Source organism: Micrasema longulum, unplaced genomic scaffold, assembly GCF_059751315.1.
Source record: "Micrasema longulum isolate JH-2025_06_02 unplaced genomic scaffold, ASM5975131v1 h1tg000498l, whole genome shotgun sequence".
NCBI classification, from domain to species: Eukaryota; Metazoa; Arthropoda; class Insecta; order Trichoptera; family Brachycentridae; genus Micrasema; species Micrasema longulum.
In genome coordinates, this window is record NW_028277695.1 from 326,898 (window position 1) to 352,546 (window position 25,649).

The 25,649-nt window shown below is 31.2% G+C and overlaps 1 protein-coding gene across 1 annotated transcript; it reads left to right on the forward strand.

The window, feature by feature from the left end:
- The first annotated feature begins 13,825 nt into the window (after window positions 1-13,825).
- On the forward strand, window positions 13,826-17,758 carry LOC148281102 (uncharacterized). The gene is made up of 2 exons (XM_088227305.1): window positions 13,826-14,177; window positions 15,974-17,758. Exons 1-2 carry the CDS (start codon window positions 14,151-14,153, stop codon window positions 17,549-17,551), a joined length of 1,605 nt encoding a protein of 534 aa, XP_088083431.1. The 5' UTR covers window positions 13,826-14,150; the 3' UTR covers window positions 17,552-17,758.
- The last annotated feature ends 7,891 nt before the right edge of the window (window positions 17,759-25,649 follow it).

Sequence of the window (25,649 nt, forward strand, 5' to 3'; positions counted from 1 at the left end):
GGGAAAATCGCACGGAAAACACAAATCAATCGCATGACACATTTTCCGAAGAGAGTGGAGCGGAAAAAGAGTTGTATATTTCCAAAACAAAGGATTCTTATAAAAACCCAACAAATAGCAGAAAATACAACAATCAAGGCCGAAGGCGACCATCTATAAATGAAGAGATACGATTTCAAGAAGATGTTGAGGAAGAAGAAACCATTAAAGAAGGTTCGGGTCCTTACCATGGTCCAGAGTTAGCTAAAAAGGTTAATGGCCTTTCTGAAGGGACGCCAGAAGAACAGTACCGAGTCGACTATGATGGCGGAGACGAGTCGGGTGCAATAGAAAAGTATGAGCCCGCTAATCGGAAAACACAAAAATCGAGAAAAGAATTGGAAAGAGATTTTGAATTAGAAGATTTTACACAAAGAGATCTAGATGATGATGAGTCATATGCTGATAGTAATAATTACAGAAGAGTTAGAGCTGGTACTATAGAACCAATTGAAGACAAAGGAATATCTGCGACAGTTTTAAAAAGCTTCGCATCATTATTTTCAGTGACGTCAACTCCTAAAACAATTTTTGAAAAAGATCCAAGTAAAAGATTATACTTTTACGCTAACGACTCGTAGTTTAGTAAAAAATGGTAAAATAATTTTGTAAAAGATGTATTACAATAATAGTTACTAAATTTAATATATACTCAAATAAACAACAAATAACTACTTAACTTACTGTAGAGTAAAAAAAAAAATGTACATATTAGTAGTACAAAAATATTTTTAAAATTACAATTTGAATTACAGTGAAAACGGTTCATTGCATTGGCCACGCTCCTAATAGTCATGTTCGTTAAATTTTGAACGTTGTTTGTGACTGTTTAAACGTAAATAGAACATTGTTACCTTCTTAATCTTGACGTCAAAATTGTCAAGGCCAAACATGTCGCGTTTTTGTAAAGTAATATTTTTTAGCAATTTCATTTTAAAAATCATGTATGAAAACATTTCTCCACAATACGAGTACATCAATATCGATTTTGAAAATACAATAAATTTTTGAAATCAAACGTTACAAAGTTAATACATGTATCCTACAATGTTTACAAAATCTTAGAAACATGGATGTGGATTTTTTTATCGCGTAGTTTTAAGTATTTAATTTACACGAGAAAATGTTTGTTTGAAAAAAGCGAACCTTTTTTCTCGTGTTGGAAAAAATGTTTTTATAAATTTATTATTTAGATAAAGTGATAAATGTGAATTCTTCATATAAAGTGCAAAGTGACAGTAAAAAAGCGTTTTGGAAATGTATTTACTAATTGAGTAAAAATAATACGTTTAAACCAATGCAACGAGGTAATCATAAAAACCTGAAAATTAAGCATTTCTGTAATGAATTATTTTAGTTATAAGTTAAGTTAAGGATTTTAACATAAACATAATATGCAGATATATTCCACATCTATAAAATATTTTTGTAAAAGGGCTATCATTGAATGAATAGTATGTAGATGTTGCACAATATTACCTTGGACGCGTATTATCGACATCTTGCACACTTGTGACGAAATATAAACGAAGCACAATAAGGTATGTCATTTGAGCATAAAATACTCAAAGTCCACGTTCGAATAAAAATACATTCCTGAAACGTCTAAGAAACTTATACCTTAAAATTGATCGGTGACCGAAAATTGTGTGTGTTATATTTTAGACGCGAGGCATTGTCATTTGGATGGGAAAGTTTTGATAAATGCTTCGATCAATTGCATGAACGAATGGCGTTTAATTTTTACATCCGTCACGTTTTGCACAACAAAACTACGCTGTATCAATTATCAAACATTTTACCGTGACATTATTTCAAAATAAACGACAAAACCTACATCGATTTCTCTGGACGGTGAACCCACAGTCCATTGAGACTACCAAATGTCACAACGTGTTTTTTAGTTATGTTTATATTACGTATTTGTGTTTAGTTCGTACAAAGTTTAGCCATTTCTGCAAATAAACGTCTGATTGATTCAAATTAATATATCTGTTTTTACAGACCGATTATTTAAACCTCCAGCTGATATCAGATTTTAATGAAGAAAAACCAGTTTTTCCCTTTTTTTTTCTCTAACAAAATAAAAAAAAAACTAGCCATGATCTCGTACCCTAAGCATTTGGTGAAGAATTTACAGTTAACAAAGAGACATAAATTAATCTGTCTTCTTAAAATTTATGCAATTTTTTTAGGATACCTGTCCGTTGAATAAAAAAAACTATTATTTTACTTTCGTAACTTGCATAAAGAAATTTAAGAAATATTTAACATGTTTGGTGAAAAATTCAATTAATAATCGTTGCATTTAGGAATACCTACAATGTGATGGAATATCAACGAACACCTTGGTGATACGCTCACGACGCGTCGCGACGATCGGGGCTTCGACTATAATGGGAAGTCAACATTTATCTTCAATTTTATCTACAAAGTAAAATTAAGTTTTCTTTACGAAAAGCAGAAAATGCATACATTTTTTTCTTCTAAACGTGTTCAATTATAGGTTATTGATGAATATACTTTAAATGTTCATGTGAGTATACTTATTTTTACGAAATTATTTTCAGGGAAGTTAACAGAGTTATCTGCGACTGTCCATAAGCAAAAACCGATATTTTCGGTTTTTCTTTATAGACAGTCGAAGATAACTCTGTAAACTTCCCACTGTAATCGGGGCCCTGGTACAATATGATGATATTTTTATCTTCACTCGATCAAAGCTTTCTCGGAAATAATGACAGTGATAAATAATAAGTGTGCGGAGATTAGAAAAAATCTGCCATTAAGAACGCTAGGCGATGTGATGAAAGTTTCCTTGCAAAATGCTAGATAATATATTAAGGCATAGCAATAGTTCAGTTTTAGCTGAAGTGATGACGGAGGGGTTAAGGACATCCATGTTACACAGCATGATAAAATATCACCATATTATGGAAATTCACGTTTTGAAAATTTTCATCTCTGGTGTTTGAATTAATTACTAAAATAACTAAATTAGTATTATGGTCAACAAGTTATTTTTGTTAAGTGAAATTTTAGTGAATATTTTAGTGTATCTAAAAGTAATATTAACAAACTGCAACAGAAATGGAAAACATTTTAAAGAAAGGATTATGGAAGTCTAGGCATTTACAGGGCTTATAACCTGTCATTGTGTGGTTAAAGTGGCCTTAAACCAGCCAATGACATGTAATAAGCCCTGTAAATGCCTAAACTTCCATATTGCCTTCTCTAAAATGTTTTCTATTCCTGTTGTACGTTGTTAATCTTAATGATTCTTTAGGGGGTGAAATCCAGTCTTGTGTTTACAAACATTTGGACAAACTAAAAATATTGTAATCAAAATAATACGTTTATGCATATTTGTTTGAATTTTTTGCGAAATTATGCATTACTTCTCTACCAATATGTGTAGATATTTATTTAAGATAAAGTAAAAATGTTCATGATATAATTTTAGTGTTCATGTACATACATATTTGTTGATAATAAAACGTTTTTGATTTTTTATTACATCTGATGTTTTTGTCTAACCAAGAGAGCAATTTATCCGATTTCCGATTATTAAAAGGTATCTTACGATGATAATTATAATGGTTTTGCAATGCTATAACTCTTCATGCAAATTAAAGAGACAGTAGTATTGGTCACACTCTCTTTATATCTGGCCACCGTTTCCCTTAGTAGGTCAATAAACTTTTCTTATTACTGCATATTAAATTAGATAATTTAATTTATTTCGCAACTTTATTGGGACACTGAAAAACTCTTCATACAGAATAAGAGCGGAAAATGTTTTATCATTTGAAGCCACTTTATGCTTTTCATGATTAATTTCTTCAATTAAACCTTTTCAATTATAACATTACGATTGCATTATATTGCAAAGGCAGTACTATTATAAGCATTTTAGAAAATACTATTCTGTCCACATCACATACAACTTTATACAGCCAATTTATCTCGCAATTGGATACCTTTTTGTGTAAACCTTATACAAATCAGTTTGATAACTTGAAAGGTAATAAAACGGCGACAGAATTGAATTCAGCTTTTTATCACGATCAGTGAAAAATACAAATAGCAGACAAAATTCTTTATTATTGTAGGTTCTTTTCCAAAACTAACTATTTCCAAATTTGAACTTTTTCAGGAATATTTTTTTTTTGACAAGATGTGGGGACACTTAAAAAGGCATGAAGAGTATTTTTATTTCCTGAAAAAATAAGGCCGGCCCCATCAAATGCACCAATAAATATTTTAAAAAACTCCATTTTTTTGTTTTGAATTTTTCCCAAAACTGAATTATTTATGAAAATAGTCGTTTTTTTTAAAGAAAATAATTTTTGTTCATATTAGAAATTATCGGTTTATTGACGAATTTTTTACGTTAATTATATCAACATGTTTTGCGTCGCCAAACCTATTGTGTGTTAAGATAAGTCGTGTCCGTTTTTTCCAAATAAAGATAAACGAGAAAAAGATTGTCAATAATAATAATCCTTCATTATTTTACAACAAATTAGTCAATAATTCACAGAGTTTTCACCATACACTGCGTAAATATCGCGAGAGGCTTTGGCGTCTTTATTTCATCGACTGAACGCGAACAGAAGGAGGTATCGAAAATGCTCACTATTCTTGACATTATATTTTGAAGGCTTGTAATCAAACAAACACATATAAGTATCGCAAACACAGTGTCTTGTAGAGCAGAAAAATTTCTTTCGAACGACGTATAATAACATTTACCATTTTGTTTTATTTTTGGTGCTCATTTTTGGGAAAAAAAATGGACAAAATTAATGTTAGCATATGTAAGATGGGATATAAAATTAGATTGTATACATTTTGGAAATAGTCAACTTTGGAAAAGAACTCTTTAATTATGAAAATAAAACGCAATTATTGGGGTCTGTTTCGAGACGAAAAATTCCAATCAATTTCTCTTGCGAAACGTAATATCGTTTGTGTGTGGTAAAATAAATCAATTTTAATATTTTATACAATAATTGACCATAGCATTCTAGTAAAAAAATAATAAAACCTTTCACCGGTTCCTTAATTATTCGGAAGTAATTTTTTTCAGAAACAATATTAATGTTACAGTATTGGTGCTGCAAATTGGTGTTTTGCGGCGAGACTGTTATGTTACCCACCAACCACAAGAGACTGTCGACCTAAGAACATTGTCATCAGTATCAGTTTTATTATGAAACGGAAAGAGATTTATAGACGTTTGCCGGTCAAAGAAATTCATCATTTACTAATTAAACAAATATATTCAATGCTTTTAGTGGAAAAGAAGTTAGTAAAATGTAACGTATGAATTAATACTGTCATTTAGGTTTTTCCGTCATATCATGTCGGGTGAATCGGATCGTAGTCCAGTGGCTAGTGTGCGGACTCACGGATCAGAGGTCCGCGATTCGAACCCTAACTTGATCACATTTTCTAATAGTGAGTTATTCACAACTCGTTGAAAAATGACCCCAAAATTGAAATATTTGGGTAAATCATAAAGACGAAAATATTTCTTTAAAAAAAAATAAAGAATACATGGTTCTGATGTATAACAATGCGCATCATCACGGATAAATGGATTTTTCATGTTTTATTTTTACTAAATAATAAAACTTAGTTAAATACTAAGTAAAAAAATAATATTTTAGTAAACAATATTATTTCGTGATAATTTATCACGAAGTTTTATGAAGTTAATGTAGATTCGACTAATTATACATATATACATGCATGTATGTATGTAGTGGTATAACGTATTACTGGTTATCTAAAACATGTAGGTGAAATTCTCAATTAAATTTATGAAGACTAAGAAAAACGTGATAATTATTTTTCTTTAATTTGATCATGCTATTCCAACAGTATAAATACAGTTGAGCCTTGATAATCCGGAGAGACAAAAAACAGGACATTGGTGGTTTAACGAGGCGTCCGGATTGTGGTCTGCAATACTTTAACAGTCCTGTACTTCAGTTGCCAGACTAGAAACAATGATATATTGCAGTTTAAACAACCTTTAAAATCAATATTTCACGTCAACCCTGGCAGTAATTCAACCCGGAACCTTAAGAATGGTTGGCGAACTTACCAACCACTACATTTATTATTTTTACCTGCGATCAGCTATCGAGTCGAAAACACTCGCCCAGGTTTCTTGTTCTATTTCACACACAGAGTTGTTCTCTTCATCCGCCTCGACATAGAAAAAAAAATCACCTTTTTAGTTACAGAAAAGTATAAAAGCAACTTGCTGATTGGGCACATGCTATTTTTAGATAACACCAACGTGCACTGATAACAAAAAAGATTTTAAAAAGGAAAGAAGAGGAAGGAATAAGCATGAATTTTCTAGGAGTAGGATAACCATTACAGAGAAACATCGTATAATGGGCTTTAATATGTTATACTCTGAAGAATAAAGAAATTCTGTGTGTGAAATATAATTAAAACCTCCGGCGGGTGTTTTCAACTCGATGGCTACTCATATGTAAAAGTCCAGAATAATAACTCCGCCTCGTTGTGTAGTGGTTGTAGGGGTTCCTGGTAGGGTAGACGTGAACTATTGATTTTACCGGTTGTTTAAACTGCAATGTTTCATAGATCCTGGACTGGCACTGGACTGGGACTGGTTTGGAGCTGATCACCTTACCGCTGTGCAACAGTGATCGAATAAGCTGCATTTAATTTACAAATACAGTGCACTATTTATTTATTTTATTTATTTATTTATTCATTCAAAATTACAAAATAAAATATTTATGAACTTATTAAGACTTTTTAGGCTATGCCCGTGTCAAGCCACAATAAATAACAATAAAAATACATAGTAAAATTAGTTAGATCAAATTATAATGACATAGAATCACAATCTAGAAAAAAAGGTAAATGTAATAAATAATCAAATTCCATAGAATACAATGCAAAAAAGATATTCAGAAATAATTTTTAAAATATAAATTATACAAATTAAGAATCACATATAATCAAATATACATACAAAATAGTGGTATCATCAAAATCAACAAAATAATAGTAAAATATAGTAGTATTAAAAAAATATAAAAAAATAACACAAAATAAGAGCATGATTTAAATCAACAGAAAAAGAATATATATATTTATATATATATATATATATAAAAGCATAATTGAAATGATAATTGAGTTATGTTTTCTAGAAATTCACTCAATTATAGTAAGAAATATAAGGAATAGGAGCAATAAATCATATGCCAAATAACAGTACGTACTAAATTAAATTATACAAAAATACATAATAAGAAAAACATAAAAATTATCAATATATATAAAAAGCAAATAAAAGTAAAAGAGTATGGAAGGAAAGCAGATTTGTAAATTTTTGCTAATTTCGTACTTTAAAAAAATTGACAACCTCGTCCCTATCGATGTGTAGCAACCAATTGCAAACATTTTTCTTAAATACATTGGCACTTGTGGAGTTTTTTATGGCTGCCGTAGTATAAATTTTAACACTCTATTAGAATATGTAATTTAGGTATTCCAATCGCTCTCGCGGCCGTATTATCCTGTGTATTTACATACAAAATACACAAGAAAAACTGTTTCTCGTGCCGCGAGAGTGGTTCAGAATAGCACCCCTGATCCGGATTCATAGACACGAACACGGGACCGCAACTTGTCTCAATAGTAATAATATTAACTATTTTATTTTGAAGAGAACATAAGTTTAAACGTAAGCTGATATTGTTTTTTAGAACATAAAACTAATGTTATTTTTTTTTGCAATTGTGGCACCAAAATAATTCTTCATAATAAAGTAAAGGTCAATGTATTTATGAAATAGTTTTTGTTACAAAAGTTGATTGAAATAAACACGTTTTTGGTTTTTGTAAAATATGGTGTCAGGTGTAGTTTTTTATTTTTAAAATGTATTTTTAAATTTATTTACAAGTTTTTTGTTGACATTTTATTATTACATATCGCTATTAAAACAATAAAATCCCACATAAGCGTGGCATTTCTTAAATTTTCATAGAGGCCATTAAAATGATTAAATCATAAATACAAATTATTTATTGTCGGCGTCGCGGAGTAGTGGTCAGCGATAAAATAATTTTATTGTTTTTAATATACTTATATTTTGTACCTTTTAAAGAAAAATATATACAAAATTCTTTTCCTTTATAATTTTATCTGCACACATTGTTTAATTATTTTTTTATATCTAAATTTGTTCTTAATACAAAACTGCTGTGTTATATATAGTATTTATGTAAAATAATAATTTTATATTTAATTTTTAAGTTTTTCACATTATATTGAAATGTTTATATTATTTTTAATATGTATCTTTTTAAGGTAAAAGGAACTGCGTGCCGTGTATATTAATAAATAAATAAATATTTGAACACGTAATCCATAAACACTAGAAAAAACAATGACGACGAAATCACCAATCCACATCACGATACATAGAGAGGAAGATTCTAAAGCTGGTAATTCTAGCATGAAAAAGATCCACCTCTCTTGATAGGCTGTCCAACAGACGAATCATCCTCCGTTCATCATCAATGGTTAATTGGTCCTGCATTCAGGAAGAACACATAGTCTGTGTTGCCAAGCTCTTAAGTAGTTGTATGCACTGTTGGGATTATAAATTAACCCGTTTGGAAATTGAAAGGCCATTATTAGCTCGACAATGCTCGTTCTGGCTCGCAAACTGGTGATACCAAGTAAACGTAAAAGGAACAATGAAGGCTACTGCAAAAGACAGCATCCATACTCCCCAGTGGCAAGCGGTGGTTTTTTTTATAGGTAATCAATAAATAAAAAAATCATAAATTTGTACCTAAATATAGGTACATATAAGTAATAAATAAATGACTATTATTTTTTTCTGCAGTTCTGACAATATCGTCTCTCCGATTCCGCTGTTAACAACATAATATTATTATTAACTTCGCGAAATATGTAGCTACATTCTACGCTCTAAAATCTCACAAATCAGTAGATATTATTTTCATTGGTATTAAAATGTTAACATTGTCAACATGAAGCTCTGCGCCGACTCCTTTAAGCAATAAATGCCAAAAAAGGCCACGTCGAGCGCCAAATGTCCCATGTCATATGTGATACCGCATAATATTAAAGAAAAGCGGGTCTTAGGAAATCATGTTCGAAATACTAATCTTCAAATATTAAAAATAATATCTGTAATCTACGAGCTTACTAACAATAACTTCATACATCAGCTAAGAAATAACATCAATTGGGTTTTACGAATTCAAATACAGTATTCATATTTCTACGAAGAAATGAGCCGAAGTAATCTGCGTGTTTCTTCGTTCACTAGGAACGGGCTGGGCGCGCTTATTGATATTTATTATAACTACTATAAAATATTACTATCGATAGTTAAATATAATGGTTATGTGCGCATAATCGATAATATGGACAATTCGCCCCTGATACTCCTCCTTGTACACTGTACAGACAATGAAGAAACCACCACCAGTTTCCAAAATGCCACGCACTTAAGTTGTAAACTTTTGTACAGGTATGTACAAAAGTTGAAAGGTCTTTAATTTAGCAAAGTGCTTGGAATTATTTATGGCAAATTTCATAAGGTGTCCACAGAGAGCCTCCCTGCATCTCTGTCAGCTGTCAGCTCCCGTGTATCCCCCAAGTCAGGTTCGCTTCCCGTAGTTCTGACATGAACTGCCGCTGATAGAGTTTCCTCACAAAGTCAAACCACAGCACACCCAAGAATATTCTAAGACACATATGATTGAAACTCAGTATTTTGATGATTTCGGTCCTAGTGAGGTACGACGATTTGTATCTGTAGTGGAGAATAGGTGATATGAAAGCGTTACATATGAACATCGGTGGCATTTTTAAAATTAAAAAAATATATTTTATTTAGTTCTATGATTAACATGACTCGGCCGGATTACTGAAAACGCTGAGTTACGGGATGTCACTAATAATTGCGCATTTCAACGGCAGTAGCTACATTTTATTGTATACATATACGAGTGTGTATGTAATACTGTAATATCCACTATTTTAGCACATACACGTAATTGAAGTGTTAACATAAACTAAAACTACAATAAGGAAAAAATAACATTTACAATACAGTAGTACTGTAGTTTTGAATTAATAGTGTTACATTATTCCATTGTAGTAGTAGCCATAAAATAATTATTTACTTTCGTCTGTTTTTTCACTTTAAATAAATGCCATTTTGAACACTTGTTCTTGAAGACCCTTGTGTAAAAACGCCCGATTACTGACAGGGCCGGAAAGGTGAAGTGCCGGATTGAAGAGGGAGTACTGTACAATATTTACGTCTATGCTTGTTCTAACATTATTGTACACTTATTGTTCTAGTTGTTTTCACTGAATAGATATACGATCTTTGGACAATCTTCGTCTGCTATTCCTAATAGAACTCCCAGCTCTTTTTGAAAGCTGCTATTTTCCTTAACATATAGGTCTTCCCAAGGACTTTAAACTCTTGACTCTTTCGATGAGTTCATTTGAGTCAGGCGATTGTGGGCATCAAGGCACGAAGGTTTACATAGAAAATGGGTTTTTGCAAAATAATTTTGAGACCCATACATGCGGAGTACCTATTTGGTTATATAAGTACTACTCGGTTTATAATATCCCGTTACTCGAAGACCTCTGTCTGAATCGTCAATTATAACGTTGTAGAGTTCTTGGAAGGAGATGAATATTTCTCGATCTAGTGAAATTGACTTCTTTAGGATGAAGTCCATAAGGATTATAAAAAGTAACGATGCAAGGACGCAACCTTGATGAACTCGAGTGGTGACCTCAAACCAATCTGTGACATCATCTTTAATTTTGATTCGGCATTTGCTATTCGAGTGAAGGGTTTTGATAAACTTAATATATTCTGAGCATCCAATGTAATCTGGTAATGTTGATGGCTCGCAAAATATTTCTGATTGCTTCGTTAATAAATTCATGTTGAATAGACATTTATTTATCATTGTAAGTTCACTCTTATTATACAATAAAGGACGAGGGCAACATTTATAACAAAATATCATAAATGTAAAGTACATTAGAAAAAAAAAAAATACTAAATATTACATTTCACGGAAGTTAATTAAAACATAAAAGACATCTTACCCAATAGGTTAGATTCGTATCTCTTCCTATAAATGTCAAACGTTTGCCTTAATGCTCTCTCGATTTCAATTACCTATGAATAATATAATTTAGCATTATTAATATTTAAAGCATCAACATTGCGGTCAAACATTTCAATAAATAGTTTTATTTCATTTATAAACTATGATAAATAATTTATAATGTACAGAAATATTCAAATAAAAAAAGACACGACTTATTTCTCACCAATTACATTTAAACACTAATCTTAGTAAATACTTATTTGTACACTATACTTGATAAATGATTAAGGATTCATTTTCATATTTAAGTATTTTCAACAGAGATGAAAATGTCCATATTAGAGTCTAGGCGTTTACAGATCTTATCAATTGTAATCGGATGGGATAAACGATCACCCTACATACCGCGCAATCATTTTGCATTGGCTATAGAAGTAGTCGCTTTTTGTATATTATATTATGTGATGTGGTTTTGAGTTTTGACACAACATTTCACAAGCACGGTGGTTTTATCTGGAAATTTAAAGTATGATGAAAGCTAGCGACATCTATTGTTGGAAGGAAGTACGTAAGTTCCATAACCTGAAGTCTCTTTATTGGTTGGATTTCAATTACCGGTTAAGATAATTTTCTTATACTATTTATTTATGCTTTCTTGAGTAAGTTCTTATGTTATCACGATGTTATCATCAAAGTCTAATATAAACTTTAGATAAAATTAAATTAAAAAATATATATTTTATAGTTAAATAATTACACATTTATTACAGTAATATACCTTTAGTTATATGTATGTACAATAGGTTTAATTATTAGCAAAATTATACGTACGTATTTTTTGTTTTATGCTGGTGAGTCATGTAAACTGCCTAGGGATTGCTTCTATATTTATTTATTTTTTAAATTACTATAATCATAACCCTTTTGCTAGTTTTCCCATTTTTAAAATTAAAATTACAAATGCGAAATAAAAAATTAGATAAATCGTCATAAATTTGAAAAAAATTGTATAGAAATAAATTAGGCAAAGGTTCATTTGTATCATATAAAATACACACTTAAAGTTAAGACACGTGTGTTAAACTATTTGCAAATGAGATTTATGTTTACAAAATATTATTATTATTAGAGCACACATAAGAATATGGTTATGTGTGCCCTACTTTCAGATTTAAAATTATAAATAAAAAGACTACTAATACATCATAAATTGACTAACATCCTTCTACATCGGACAACAATTTCTCTGACTGGGGAGACCGACCAATACAGAGTAAAAATGTGGCCAAAATCTTCCTCAGCCTGGCTATGCCACCACACTGTCATAAATCTGGGATAAGGTTATATATTCTCGGGCCATTATAGTATTGTTGCCTTTGAGCCAATAAAATATCAATTCCTATCTGTAGAATAAGATCCTTATTAGAGTGTCTAGAATTATTATGATTATGGAAATCGTCGGGTATTTTCCCCTATTGAGATGCTTGACCGCTACTGATCTCAATATATACTGTTGACGAATATTTGAAAAGTGAATGATTTGGATATCGGTATAGTTTATTGAAAATAACTCTTATCACTGATTTTTGGGTTATAGCTGCTGGAGCCATAGTCGTTATAAAGCTTCCCCAGCCAATCAGACCATACATCAGTATTGGATTGACCAACCCATAATACAATTGTTTTAGTTCTTTTATCCTGTGGAGGACATCACCATCAAGCCGTGAAGTTGACGAACACCACTTTGGCCCGCAACGCGTAATCCGATGCAACGTCAGCTCGGACAAGTTATTAAACGTAGTGCATCGAAAAAATATGTACATTTTATCTTGGCATTTGTGTCGCCCATCCACCAGCTCCTCGCCAGTGTTCGATATTGTAAATTCCTTCTGTACAAAATTGTAAGGATGTAACTTGCGTGTATCTACTCAATTAATAGCTTCATTTGTAATTTATCTTTCTCATTTAACCTCAAATCAATTCACGCGCACCCATCCATACTTATATTTCATAAAGGTATGAAAAAATAAATCATGCGTTTCATTTTATTAATAAATAAAAAAAACAGTTTGTAGGTTCCATCTCATGAAACTATCTTTTTTTAAACAAAAAATTCAAAAGAATTGGTATATTTAAATAAATAAGAATTAAGACTTAAATTTAAAGATATTCATAACACGAAAGTGTTATACCAAATATTTCTCCGAAGCGGTTGATTAACGAGACTATTAAAATCAATATAAAAAATAAAAAATATTCAATACGTATGTTTACCTATCTATATATTTAAATAAATTCCTTACAACTAACAACCCTAACGACATGCAGATAAATATATTTATAATACGTAGGTATATGTATGAAAAAATACCATAATTTATAGACTCCTGCTGATTACGAGGATATTAACCCAAGCGTCTCGATCTGTGTTTAAATTAAAATAAAAAATAAGAACTACAAAGCGCATGGACGTTGGAGGTCAAAACCCTGTTTACAATAAAAAATATTTTTCTGCTTTGTGTTTTGGAAAGAAAAGAAATACTTAAACTCGACTACTATAAATATTTAGACTTTTGTATTCTTTACTCAAAGAAGTTTCACATCTCTGTTGAAATGGTATCAGTGGGTAGAATTGTTTAGTGTTTTACTTTTGCGTAGCACCTCTCTTTATGTCAAGAAACTGTAAAGATGCATAAGAGATAACACATTTTATTGTACCATCATTTTACGATACTGCTACGAGAGTCATTTCTGGCGTGGTTTTACGTTGAAGAAGTCATCTGGTTTTAGTTTCAAAGTACAAATCATTAAGCAAATATAAAAATCACCAATTTATCAATAAATTATAGCGTCATCGTTATAATTTGAAAAAATGTGCTGCTGACATTTTGTTGTATATTGGGATGGACTACTGTTCAGTTGATCTAAGGCATGTCATCTGTTTCGAGAATGATTTTGGTAAGAACTTCAAAGAATAAAAATATTTATGTATTTTGTTCGTGTGCAGGAAGATAAAGAATAAAGTTCTATGTGTGAAATAGAATCAGAACATCGGACGAGTGTTTTTTAATCGATGGCAATTATCAGGTGAAAATCTTGAAAAAGGAAATCAAGTGCAGATAACTCCGCCTCTAAGTGTAGTGGTTGGCGCGTTCGCTTACCGAGCTTGGGGTCCTGGGTTTGATTCCTGAAAGGGTCGACATGAAATTTATCTATAAGGTGGTTTTACACTGCAATATTTCACTGTCCCTGGACTGGCACGTGAATCGTAAGACTAATCGCCTCACCTTTTTGTAACAGATGATTGAGATATACTACATTTACTTTAGCAATGCGCCATCAGATGCGGATAAGGGTTTGATGATAAGGATATTTTTTAATTATTAGCATCGTCTTTATGATATACTCGTATGGTATTGTATCATCGTTCAACATTTTTATAATTTATCAATCTTAATTTGATTTAATAAGCAATCAGAGTTAAATATACTTTTACTATGAACGTATTTGACTACCGGTATGTAATAAATATTGCCATTGTACATACCTACATATGTAATTAGTTAACACTTGAGTGTCAATTTTTTTACAAAACAGCAGCCGCTTATTTGAACGCTTTTTATTATCGAACGATGCTCATTGAGTATTTTTTCTCATTTGAAAGGTTGCGTTTTATTTATATATAAATCATGAAATAAGTACATTTTATTTTTCTAATAGTTAAATTAAAATGTTTATAAATGAAAAAAAATGATTGATTTTTATATTTCATCTTGTTTTGGTTGCATTTATGAGAACCCACTATTTTTTCTTCTTTTTTTCTAAAGTTTCAAATATATTCAAGTATAATGTTTATTCTATAATCCAATTGTATTTTTTCCCCTTTTTTACTTCTAAAAAAATATTTAAAACAATTTTATCTGGTTTGATTGACTTTTTTCTGTTTCATCTTAATATAATTTTTTTATTTTTTGAAAGCATCAAAAACAAAATAAATATTCATGTTCATTATTTTATGTGTACAAACACAGAAAGAGTACAGACATAATATGTCTGTACTCTTTTATTTGAATCTTAATGAAAAGCAATGTATGAGCACCCGATGACAAACTATTATTTAATGGTTAATCGGGACAAATATGTTTTGTATTTATTTTTTAATAACACGTGAATAAAAACTCTAGCAAATAACTTACAAATTCTGTTGAAAGATGTCTAAATATGATATACCATTTTTTAAGGCGAATTGAGTTTTATATATTTATTATATCATAGGATTTTTCAGCGTTTTGTGTACACACGAAAGAAACTGGCACAAAAAATGTTAAATGCTTTTACTGACACTAGAATTCTTATTCTTAGAGGTGGGGGTCAGTTCTGTGCATATGCAAGCTCCTGACGTCCTGTAAAGATCTATTGTGACGGATGACATCCGGCTTAGGCTTGTAAACTAAAATTCCAATTTTACGGAGCCCATCAAAGTTCTTGTTCAATTTTTTTTTTTAAATACATATCGTAGTACACGTATTATACATTATGCTCGCATTCTACTGATTTTCTCATAGAAATATTAATTTCGTTTCAAATCGAAAAAACGTCTTTTATGTAATATTAGCAAGCATTCAATTGTACTCTGCAATTTCATTCATTAAAATATTAGGATGTTCGAAATAAATTGATTTAATTAAGTTTTTTCAGATAGGCCAGGTAAGCATCAAATGATCGCGGTGTTGACTATATGTTTCCTTTTCAAGGTTTCCGGATTTTGGATTTTCTGTTGGTTTTCCACCGAGTTAGTTGTTTCATTGGATATAGAAAGCTTCGGAAAAAACTTGAAAGAGATAGCAATACCCGCATCCTCAGAAAAAGTCGTTCAGAAAGAAACGAACAAAACTAATTACACGTTTGTGCAAAATGCTCTAGATAAAAACCATTCAGAAATTAGTATGACAGTAACGAGTGAATATAATTACACGCCACCGCCGCGGCCATTCAGCGAAGAAACTATTTCTGACTCTTATCTGGCTGATACAAATCTTCATGGCAACGTAACGAAGAAACACACAAACACGTCATCAGGCGGAACAAGACATTCTCGGCCATTTGGATTTGAGTACAGGAGCCCCCGACCCGCTCCATTCCAGAATGGTTCCGGAATGTTTTCCCGAGTCAACAAACAAATGAAGTACGATGAATCTAATATCCAACAATTTATAAAGTTTGTAAGTGAAAAAATGTACGAAGGAGGAAATATTGTTAACCCACAAAGGCGCGTCAAGTTCTCCGGAGTTTATAAGAATCCTAAAAGTGTTGAAACACCGCAACAAGAGGACGACGATGTTCGTGAACGCGGAAAGGCCAGCAAATTTCGAGACTCTTCCTTAAATGGTCACGCGTACAATACGGACCCGTTATTTCAGTACAAACCATCGCAACCCGGTGATATAAACATGTTAGCTGAAAAAATGTTTCGATTCTCACCGACATCGGTTCAAACAATAAAAAGGCCAAGAGGTTGTCAGGGATATAGTTGTTATAATGCCGGAGGATATCAACAGGTCGCGACGCTTCATAATTTGAACCACGGCGTATCGTATACTGCTCAGACTGAAGACGATTACCGCGAGATCGAAGGTTTTTCTACTTCGACTAAAACAAATAAGAAAATAAATAAGAGACCTTTCAGCGTGATGCTCGATGTGTATCCTGTTAATCAGCAAGACGAAGAGGTTATGGCATTTCCGGAACACCTAAAGGAACCCGTTGAAACAATAACGGCGGTACAGCCAAATTTAAGGCCGATATTTTATCCTCCATACGCGCCAAATGACATTTATGCAAATCCAAATTATCTTAATACTTACAACAATGTCATTCCCGAGTATTACCGATCGAGTACTCATTATAACGCTGACACTTCCAAGGCGAATAGACCTCGGTTAGCGATTTACCGAAATCCCCAGAAAAATTTACATAATATGCAATACGAGCGTCACCCCAAAGTCAATAAAAATACTCCGGTGCAAATGCTAATATACCTGAATGTATATCCGAAAATTAAGTTGAATAAATATCAAATATACGAAGATAAGCCAGAAAGAATGGATATAAATCAAAATGACTTAGATATTCCAGATTCTGAGTCGTTAAATACTTATCGCCAAATAAAAAGTTTCGAAACTTCGGCTGATAATATTGATAAACAAGATTTGAAGAAAATGCTAGGTGAAAGCTTCGATTCGAAGGTAAATTTGAATTATTCAAAAAATATAACAATCGACGAGATTCGACAGGGGCACGGATTTATGATACCCGGACCACAGTTAATTTAAGCGTCATCTCCGTGAAATAAATCATGGAAAGATTTATTTTTTTATTGGAGTTCAATAAAAAGTGGACATTTTTAAAAGCGAGGTTCGTAATTCAATATTCATTTACGGTTGAATTTATTCTTCCGTATTTAAAATATGTACATAAATCATTAGATTTTTTACAAATAAACTATTTGAGTATGCTTTGCATTTAACGCGCTTATGAAATAATTGTTTAATTTTATTATATCATTAAATACATATTCATTAATAATTAGTCGAACTAATTATTTAAAAATAATACCTGATCACAATATCATGACAAAAATGCTGCCGGTTTCGAAAGTATGCGTTCTTTCAAATAATAATTAGTGGTTGAAACAATGAAACGGGTTCTTTTTCAATATTGGTGAGAATTGGTCGATATATTGCAATTATTTCAAACACTCGATAGAAATTATATCGATTGGAAAATCAAAAAGCAATTGCTTTAAAAATAAAATACGAAGTTTTTTTTGTACCTTGGTTTTTTTAACCATTTTCTTCATTTATACAATGTACCAGTAAATTAATATTCAATAGGTAGCTACTATGACTAATAAGTTTACGATATATGGTTGTATATATGGTAGATCAACATAGCCATGAAATAAATCCGTCGTTTCACAATACTTCACAGATCATTTCTTTGTTTTCTAAGGTTGTTTTACAAAATTTATTCATAAACCTACTCATACTAATTATGCACAAAGGATTGGCGTAAATAAATAATTACAAAATTTAACACAACATATTAAATTACGTTTTTATAGTAGATCAAATTAAACACAATATCCATATTTATAAAAGATTGTATTTTAATACTGGTTTTTTATTGCTAATCTTTAATCTTTTACTTTTTAAAACTATATTTTTTATTTCCTGTAATAAAAGGTATGATAAAATTGCGTAAAGTTCCGTAAATAAAAATCATGATTGTCTACAGTGTTTCTTTTGTGTTAAATACCTAATAAATTGCAATTAATTAATAATAATATTTTTAACCGGTGTAATTTTAATTTTTTTTATACCGACATATTTGTATACATAAAGGTTTTGTGAACTTTATTTTTTTTTCTTCATTTTGTTTAAATAATTTCGATTAACCCGTATTAAATATGTGGTATTTAGGGGTAACAGACGCCGACGTGACCGTGTAATTCAACAACCGAATATGCAGTATAAGCTAATTGTTTTTTTTGCATACATGGTTTTAGAATTTTCAATTCGTTACGCATAAACGAAAGTGCGCTTTTATTTTTCGTTTAAATATTTTAACTATCCGCGAAGTCGAAGTCGGTGGATTTGACGTATGTACTTAACTACTAACTACATTGATGTAATGTTTGGTAGAGGGGAGGGTTGTTGGGTTGGGGTTGCTCCATACAAAGCGCCATCTGCCACCCTTGCTGGGCCAAATGGATTGCCGGCTAAACTTTTCAATGCAAGTGTGAATGGAGCTAGTACCGAATGAAAGGACAGGACGGGTATGAGGAATATAAAATGTTACTATATTCATTATGCTTCGACGGAGATCGTATCGGAGTTGCGAATGTATTTATTACTACAATGCACATTTAGAGATAAAAATATTTAAGGAAATTACGGACGTATTAACCGCATTACATCGAGATCCCTATCGAAATTCATAAGCTTATTCTTTTTTGATGTCCAGTATTTTATGAATGAATTTTTGTTGCTTGTAATTTTGCCTGTAACAATTAATATAAAAAAATTTAATGTTTACTTTTGAAATTTTTTACATATGTACTGGTTATTTTAAAAAGGCAAACCGATATATTTTAATGTCAATTTTTAATAAAATTTTAAAGCTTTAAATAATTTGAGTTTTAATGCGTCAAATGTAGAATTCTAATGAATTTTTATTGTCCTCGGAATAGAAAAACATTTATGTGTAGTTTTTGTCGGTTATTGTTTTGATAAAATTTTATCCCAATGAACATAGTTATTTTAAATAAATCACATTAATATTAATACTAAAATGGTATCCAATAAACCAGTTTTATTTGAAATAAGTTGGCAAACCCACATCGAATCATTAAACAACCCATCCCATTGAAGTCCAGGCATTTTTGCCCAAAGTGCCCAAATTTGGATCCCATGTTCAAGCTTAAACAAGATGCTTGTCTTCGAAACCACAGTTTCAGGCTGGAGAAAACGAAATTCAATCTAAATGCACGGAAGCATTTCCTGAGCGTTAGGGTTGTTGATGGTTGGAATAAGCTGCCACAAGAGCTGATCTCAATGTGTAGTCTCAATGGGTTCAAAAATGGACTAGATTTGTTTTCGGAAAAGTTAAAGTGCGCCAACGACTAACTTTCGTTTAAATAGATTTAATCATCAATCAATAATATCAGCTTTAAGCTGCTCGCTAAGAAAAAAAAAAAATTTACAGGGCTGATGACCTATGTGTTCCTAAAATGTTCCTAATTTCTGTTGTAATATATTCATATTGATGGCTCCCAAGAGAGTTAAATCCATTTCTTGTTTATAAAAATTTGACAAACTCAAAATATTGCTGATAAAACCTGCTGGTCTAAGAGGAAATGTAAAAATTAAAAAGGATTTTCGGGCGTTTTTGGTATGAAGGAAAAATAATTCAGTCAGAATCTCACCCGCATGAATAAAGGCCTCAGCACTTTAACTTCACAAAGATCAACAAATGGAAGAATTGAAAGAATTTGGATGTTCAAATATCGGCAGGATGGTTAATGTTACAATGTGTAAAGTGGCTACTTAAACCAGCAAATGAGAGGCCATAAGCCCTGTAAATGTTCTATAAAATGTTCTTTATCCTCTGTCGTAGTATATTCATGCTAATAATCTGTTAAACATGTTTACTTTCTTGTTTTATTTTTTAATGATTTGATAAGCGCGTTTGCTTACCATGCAAGAGGTCTCGGGTTCGATTCCCGACATGGTTGATATGAAATATTTATTTAAAAGGGTGTTTTTTCACTAAAATATTTCATGGTCCCTGGACTGGTACCTGAAGCGTAAGACTGATCACTTTACCTTCATGTAACAAAATTGATCGAGATATGCTGCGATTGGTGTACCAATCCAGCACCCTTTGCACCATTAGATGCGGAAAGGGAATTATGATGATGATTATTAAAAATTAAATATCATCATTAATATTTGTAAAACATTATGAATATTAATAGTATTTAATTTACTTGGTATCCGTAAAAACAAGCTGAAAACAAGTTGCCGAAATGAATACATAATTAAAGTAGCATTTTATCTTTAGCAGCCTCCGTGTGCTTTCAGAGCCCCGATCACAATGGGAAGTTAACAGAGTTATCATCGACTGTCTATAAGACAAATCGATGAGTATATTTGCATAAAAATGTAAAGTATCTTCATCGGTAACCTATAATTGAACATGTTTAAAAGAAAAAAATGTATGCATATTCTGTTTTTCATACAGGAAACTTAATTTTACTTTGTAGATAAAAATAAAGATAAATGAAGTTTTGTGAATGAAAAATAGAATATGTTTACATTTTTTTTCTAAACATATTCAATTACCGGTTACCGACAAAGATACTTTGAATTTTCATACATATATATCGCTATTAGTTTATACCGTCTCAGTATATACCGATGAAGATAGCCGTTTATAATCGCGGCTTAGGGAACGCAAACGTCTCATCTCCTGTGGTGCCATTAAGCAATGTTTAATGAATTTAGATTTATTAATATTTAAAGCATTAACTTTGTCGTCAATCATTTTATTAAATGTTAGAAAATTTTATTTTATGTATTTATTTAATTATTTAAAAAATTCGTGACAATTTTTTTAAAAATATGAACTTACTATTTTTTCTACGTCTGCCGGTTTCAAGAAGAACCGTGTAAGTAAGAAGTAATTAGTGTTAGCTACTAAAAGCATGTTTAGTTAGTGTAATTAGTGTGACGAAGAGACGGGTAGGTCTCTAAACTGATAGTCGGTAAATGGTTATGTAAAATTATTAACATATATTTGATAATTATTTATATAAAAAAAAACAATTTGATGATTTATTTTGAATGAAATCACCAAATTAAAATTAGTGTACCAACTGGTTTTGAAAAAAATAATATTTTTCTTTGTTCATCAAAACAAACGTGTCATGAAACCGGTCAGTATTATTATTATAATAAATCAATTTTACACAAAATAAATACGAAAGAAGTAATGTAAGTAAATGATTTGACACGGAAAATCACGAAGTGTTTTTAATATAAGTTTATTTTGATTAAATTTTATTTTATTGTTCACGTAATTCGATGCGTTTGACGGCCTCGTGGTGTAATGGTCAGCGCATTCGCCTACCATGCAAGAGGTCTCCGGTTCGATTCCCGACATGGTTGATATGAAATATTATTTAAAAGGGTGTTTTTTACTAGAATATTTCATAGTCCCTACACTGCTACCTGAAGCGTAATACTGATCACCTTACCTTAATGTAATAGAAATAATTGAGATACGCTGTGATTAGTGTACCAATGCAATGCCCTATGCACCATTAGGTACGGAAAGGGAATGTTGATAAATTTGATGCGTTTTTAAAATACACTCCTCTCTGAATCACGAGAATCTCTCTTTTTTGGTAGAATTAGCTTACATATAGTATTTAATACATTTGTAAATATGTATTAATTTAATATTATTTCATGTATTATAAGTATATTTTTAACAATTTAACCATATATTTAATTCTCTTCTTTCTCTCCGATAAAGAGATAAGCTCTTGTGATTGGAGAGGGACTTACACTGACTTAAATGTTATATTTATTTGAAAAATTAAGTTTTGTTAAACTCAAAATAACTCAATGATTATCTTTGTTTTTGCATATTTGTCCTACCTTTGTACTAAAAACTAAAATAAATCAAGAAGTACCACAGAGTAATAAAAATACACATAATATTCAAATAACATTATCCTTTTGTACAATCAGAAATAATTTTTCTTCTTGTGGTGCCTTGTCAGGTCCCCCTGATGTTGGCGATCACTACAGCGGAAGCATCTTGGCATAATGTAATTCACCACTGTAATTGGGCCTCCTGGCCTGTTGTGGTGCAAAAAAAAGAAATGAAATGAAATTGGATGTACTCGCCATAGTGATTCCTGGGAAAATATGAAGGAAGAGTGGTTTCCCGTTGCCTTCTCTGGTGGTTTTTTTTATAGGAGTTACCTTTCCTTAGCTGGTTGGTTTTGGTTTTGAGGCGACAGAAACTCGCCTTTATCCTCTCGTTATCTGCCCAGGGTTCGCGACGTGGACGCTTACGAGTTGGAGTGTTGTTGTTGTAGTGAAAGCAACTGGGCGTTCGCAGGACTCTATAGAATCACACCATCCAGCAAAATGAGACTCACTGCGACCCTAATGACAGTTCGAACTCGCAGAAATATTTGTCAAACGTAATATAGCAACCTATTCATGAAAATATAGAAATATCGGTTGAATTCAAGTTGATAAGATAGCTTTTTTAAAATTAGTTAAGCAAACACAACAACTGTTACTGTGAAAATATTTTTCTTGTTAACATTGTTGACATGTGACTAGTGCATTTGATCAGTGCAATTCGGCCACTTGCCACCCTCCAGATGCACATATTTATATTCCATGTATAGTGTATATATTAAGGGATTTGCGGCTAGGGGATGCACTTGTTATTAGTTCGCCCCAAATATCAGCACACGAGGGATGCCGAACCCGCGAGTCATGTGTAGAGAAAATATGTGGGAGGATATTTCGATTTAAATGCCCATAGCCTGATAGTTCCACAATAAAGTGTGGTAATAGATTTCACGTGTGTTATTATATAATTGAACGAAATACCACGACTTTTAAAATCGATAAGGTAAACTATGTATTATATTTGTAATCTTGACGCCAATACTGAACTCATTGATCGTTTGGAATCTGGAGCGTCTGCAGAAATAAAGCATTCGCTTTTTTGTGATTTAAAAAAAAACCCGCTAAAGGTTGAACCGCACTACGGCGGCGCGACGCTAAACAAAAATAAATTCTTAAATTTCTTTTTATTAAGTTTTTCTACTGACATTTCTTGGTGGAACTGCATTTTAATTATGATAATAAAATTACTTTTATAGTTTTATTCCGCTTTTCACCAGTCACCAGTCTGACGATGTCGGTCACGACGAAACCCGGTCACTGGTAAAAAAATTATAAATAAAAGTGGAATAAAACTATAAAAGTATTTTTATTATTATAATTAAATTTCTTTGTTGGAACTAGCGGTAATCGAACCCGCGATTTAAATTATCAATAAGAACTATTTAAATTATCAATGAGAACTATTTCATTATGTTTGGAACGTGGAGTAATTTTCGGCGTCATTTATTGGTTGAATTAGATCATATGATGTCGAGATGCCAAGTCGGTGGAGCATATCGAGGTAGATAGAGATAGAGATATTACAGAAGTTTAGTATACCGTCTCGGTATGTACCGATGAAGATAGCCTTTGTAATTGCCCTCCTGGCCCCCGATTACAATGGGAAGTTAACATTTGTCTTCAAATTTATCTACAAAGAAAAAATAAGTTTTCTTCATGAAGAGCAGAGTATGAGTATGCATACAATTTTTTCTTCTAAACATGTTTAATTATAGGTTACCGACGAAGATACTTCAAATTTTCACGCAAATATACTCATTTTTATACTCAAATATCGGTTTTTCTTAATTGGCAGTCAAAGGTAACTTTGTTAACTTGCCATTGTAATCGGGACCCAGGTTCGGACAGCGGCAGGCACCTCAGCAGTTGGATCGCTGCGTGCGGCACAGTCAAGGGAGAGTTGGAGAAGAATTGTCGGGGCGGCCGCACTACTGAACATTTTGTATAATTTTTGTGTTAATTTTTTTTTTTACAAATCTTGTATAAATTTTAGGTTTAATTTTTTTATAAATCTTGGGTAAAAGGACACTTATTTTTTTATTTTTTTATTAAGCCAAATATGTAAGTATTATAAATTTTTGTAAAAGTCAGATTCGCTGTTTATGTTAGTAAAATAAAATAAAATAATAAAATATGTGTTGTACTACTTCGGTAAGGTAAAAAATATATCATTGGCTGAAATTTCAAATGCTGTATGAACAAAGTGATTTTGTTTAAGAGGGGGAAAAGATAATTTGAGAAAATAATAATTCTATTTTTAAAAATTTATTATTACTTATTCGAGATCTATATTTTTTCTACTATATTAATCAATACCACATAAACACAAACTAGAAACAAGTATATTTTTATTTTCAGTTTTCTCTTATTTCTCGTGAACAATTCACAATTCATCATCCCTCACAGTATTTCAAATTTTCGCAGTCAATGATCCAGAGTTTGAAATAAACAGTTTCGGAAATTATATTCGTCTACATGGTTTATAACTTATTTTATGCATTGAAAAGCAGTGATGTTTATATTCCTGATTTACGATATTTATTTATTTATTATGTGACAACTGATTAACCTTGCGTATGTATATTTAAACTATGGCGTAATATTTTAAAACACTTTTTATATGTTTGAGATTACTTCGAAGTTATATGATTTATAGTGCGATCAATAATTTTTCTATTTTTGAATACATAAATAAATTACGTAAATACTATAATATACCATAAAGACAAATGATAAATAATATTAAAAAACATTTTGTCTGGTCGGGTTAGTTGCACCTCTAGGGATTGTTTGTGTATACCTGCATTTATGATATAGTAAAAATATGTTTTCCTGGAAGTTTTTAATCACGCGATACTATTTAATTTTTAATATTTTATAAAAATATCATTTCCATGACCAATAATAAGTTGATAAATTGAAAATAAACTAAACATAGAAATCTTTTGCCTTTTTTCATAGTACTTGCTTTTAAGAAGAAGAAAAAATATTAGGGTGAAAATAAAAATATATAATAAAATTCAGAAATATAAAAAAGTAACGAATATCAAATGAACGTAGTTATACAGAAAGCAGCCAGCCATAGAAAAGTGAAACTGAGATAATAGCACATTTGTAAAAATAGTGAATAATCAAATCTACACAACAGTTG

Excerpts from the sequence above, each read along its gene's own strand:
- LOC148281102 (XM_088227305.1), top strand. The coding sequence starts at position 14,151 with ATGTCATCTGTTTCGAGAATGATTTTG. Across the intron at positions 14,178-15,973 it reads CTGTTTCGAGAATGATTTTG|GTTTCCGGATTTTGGATTTT; the intron begins GTAAGAACTTCA and ends TTCCTTTTCAAG.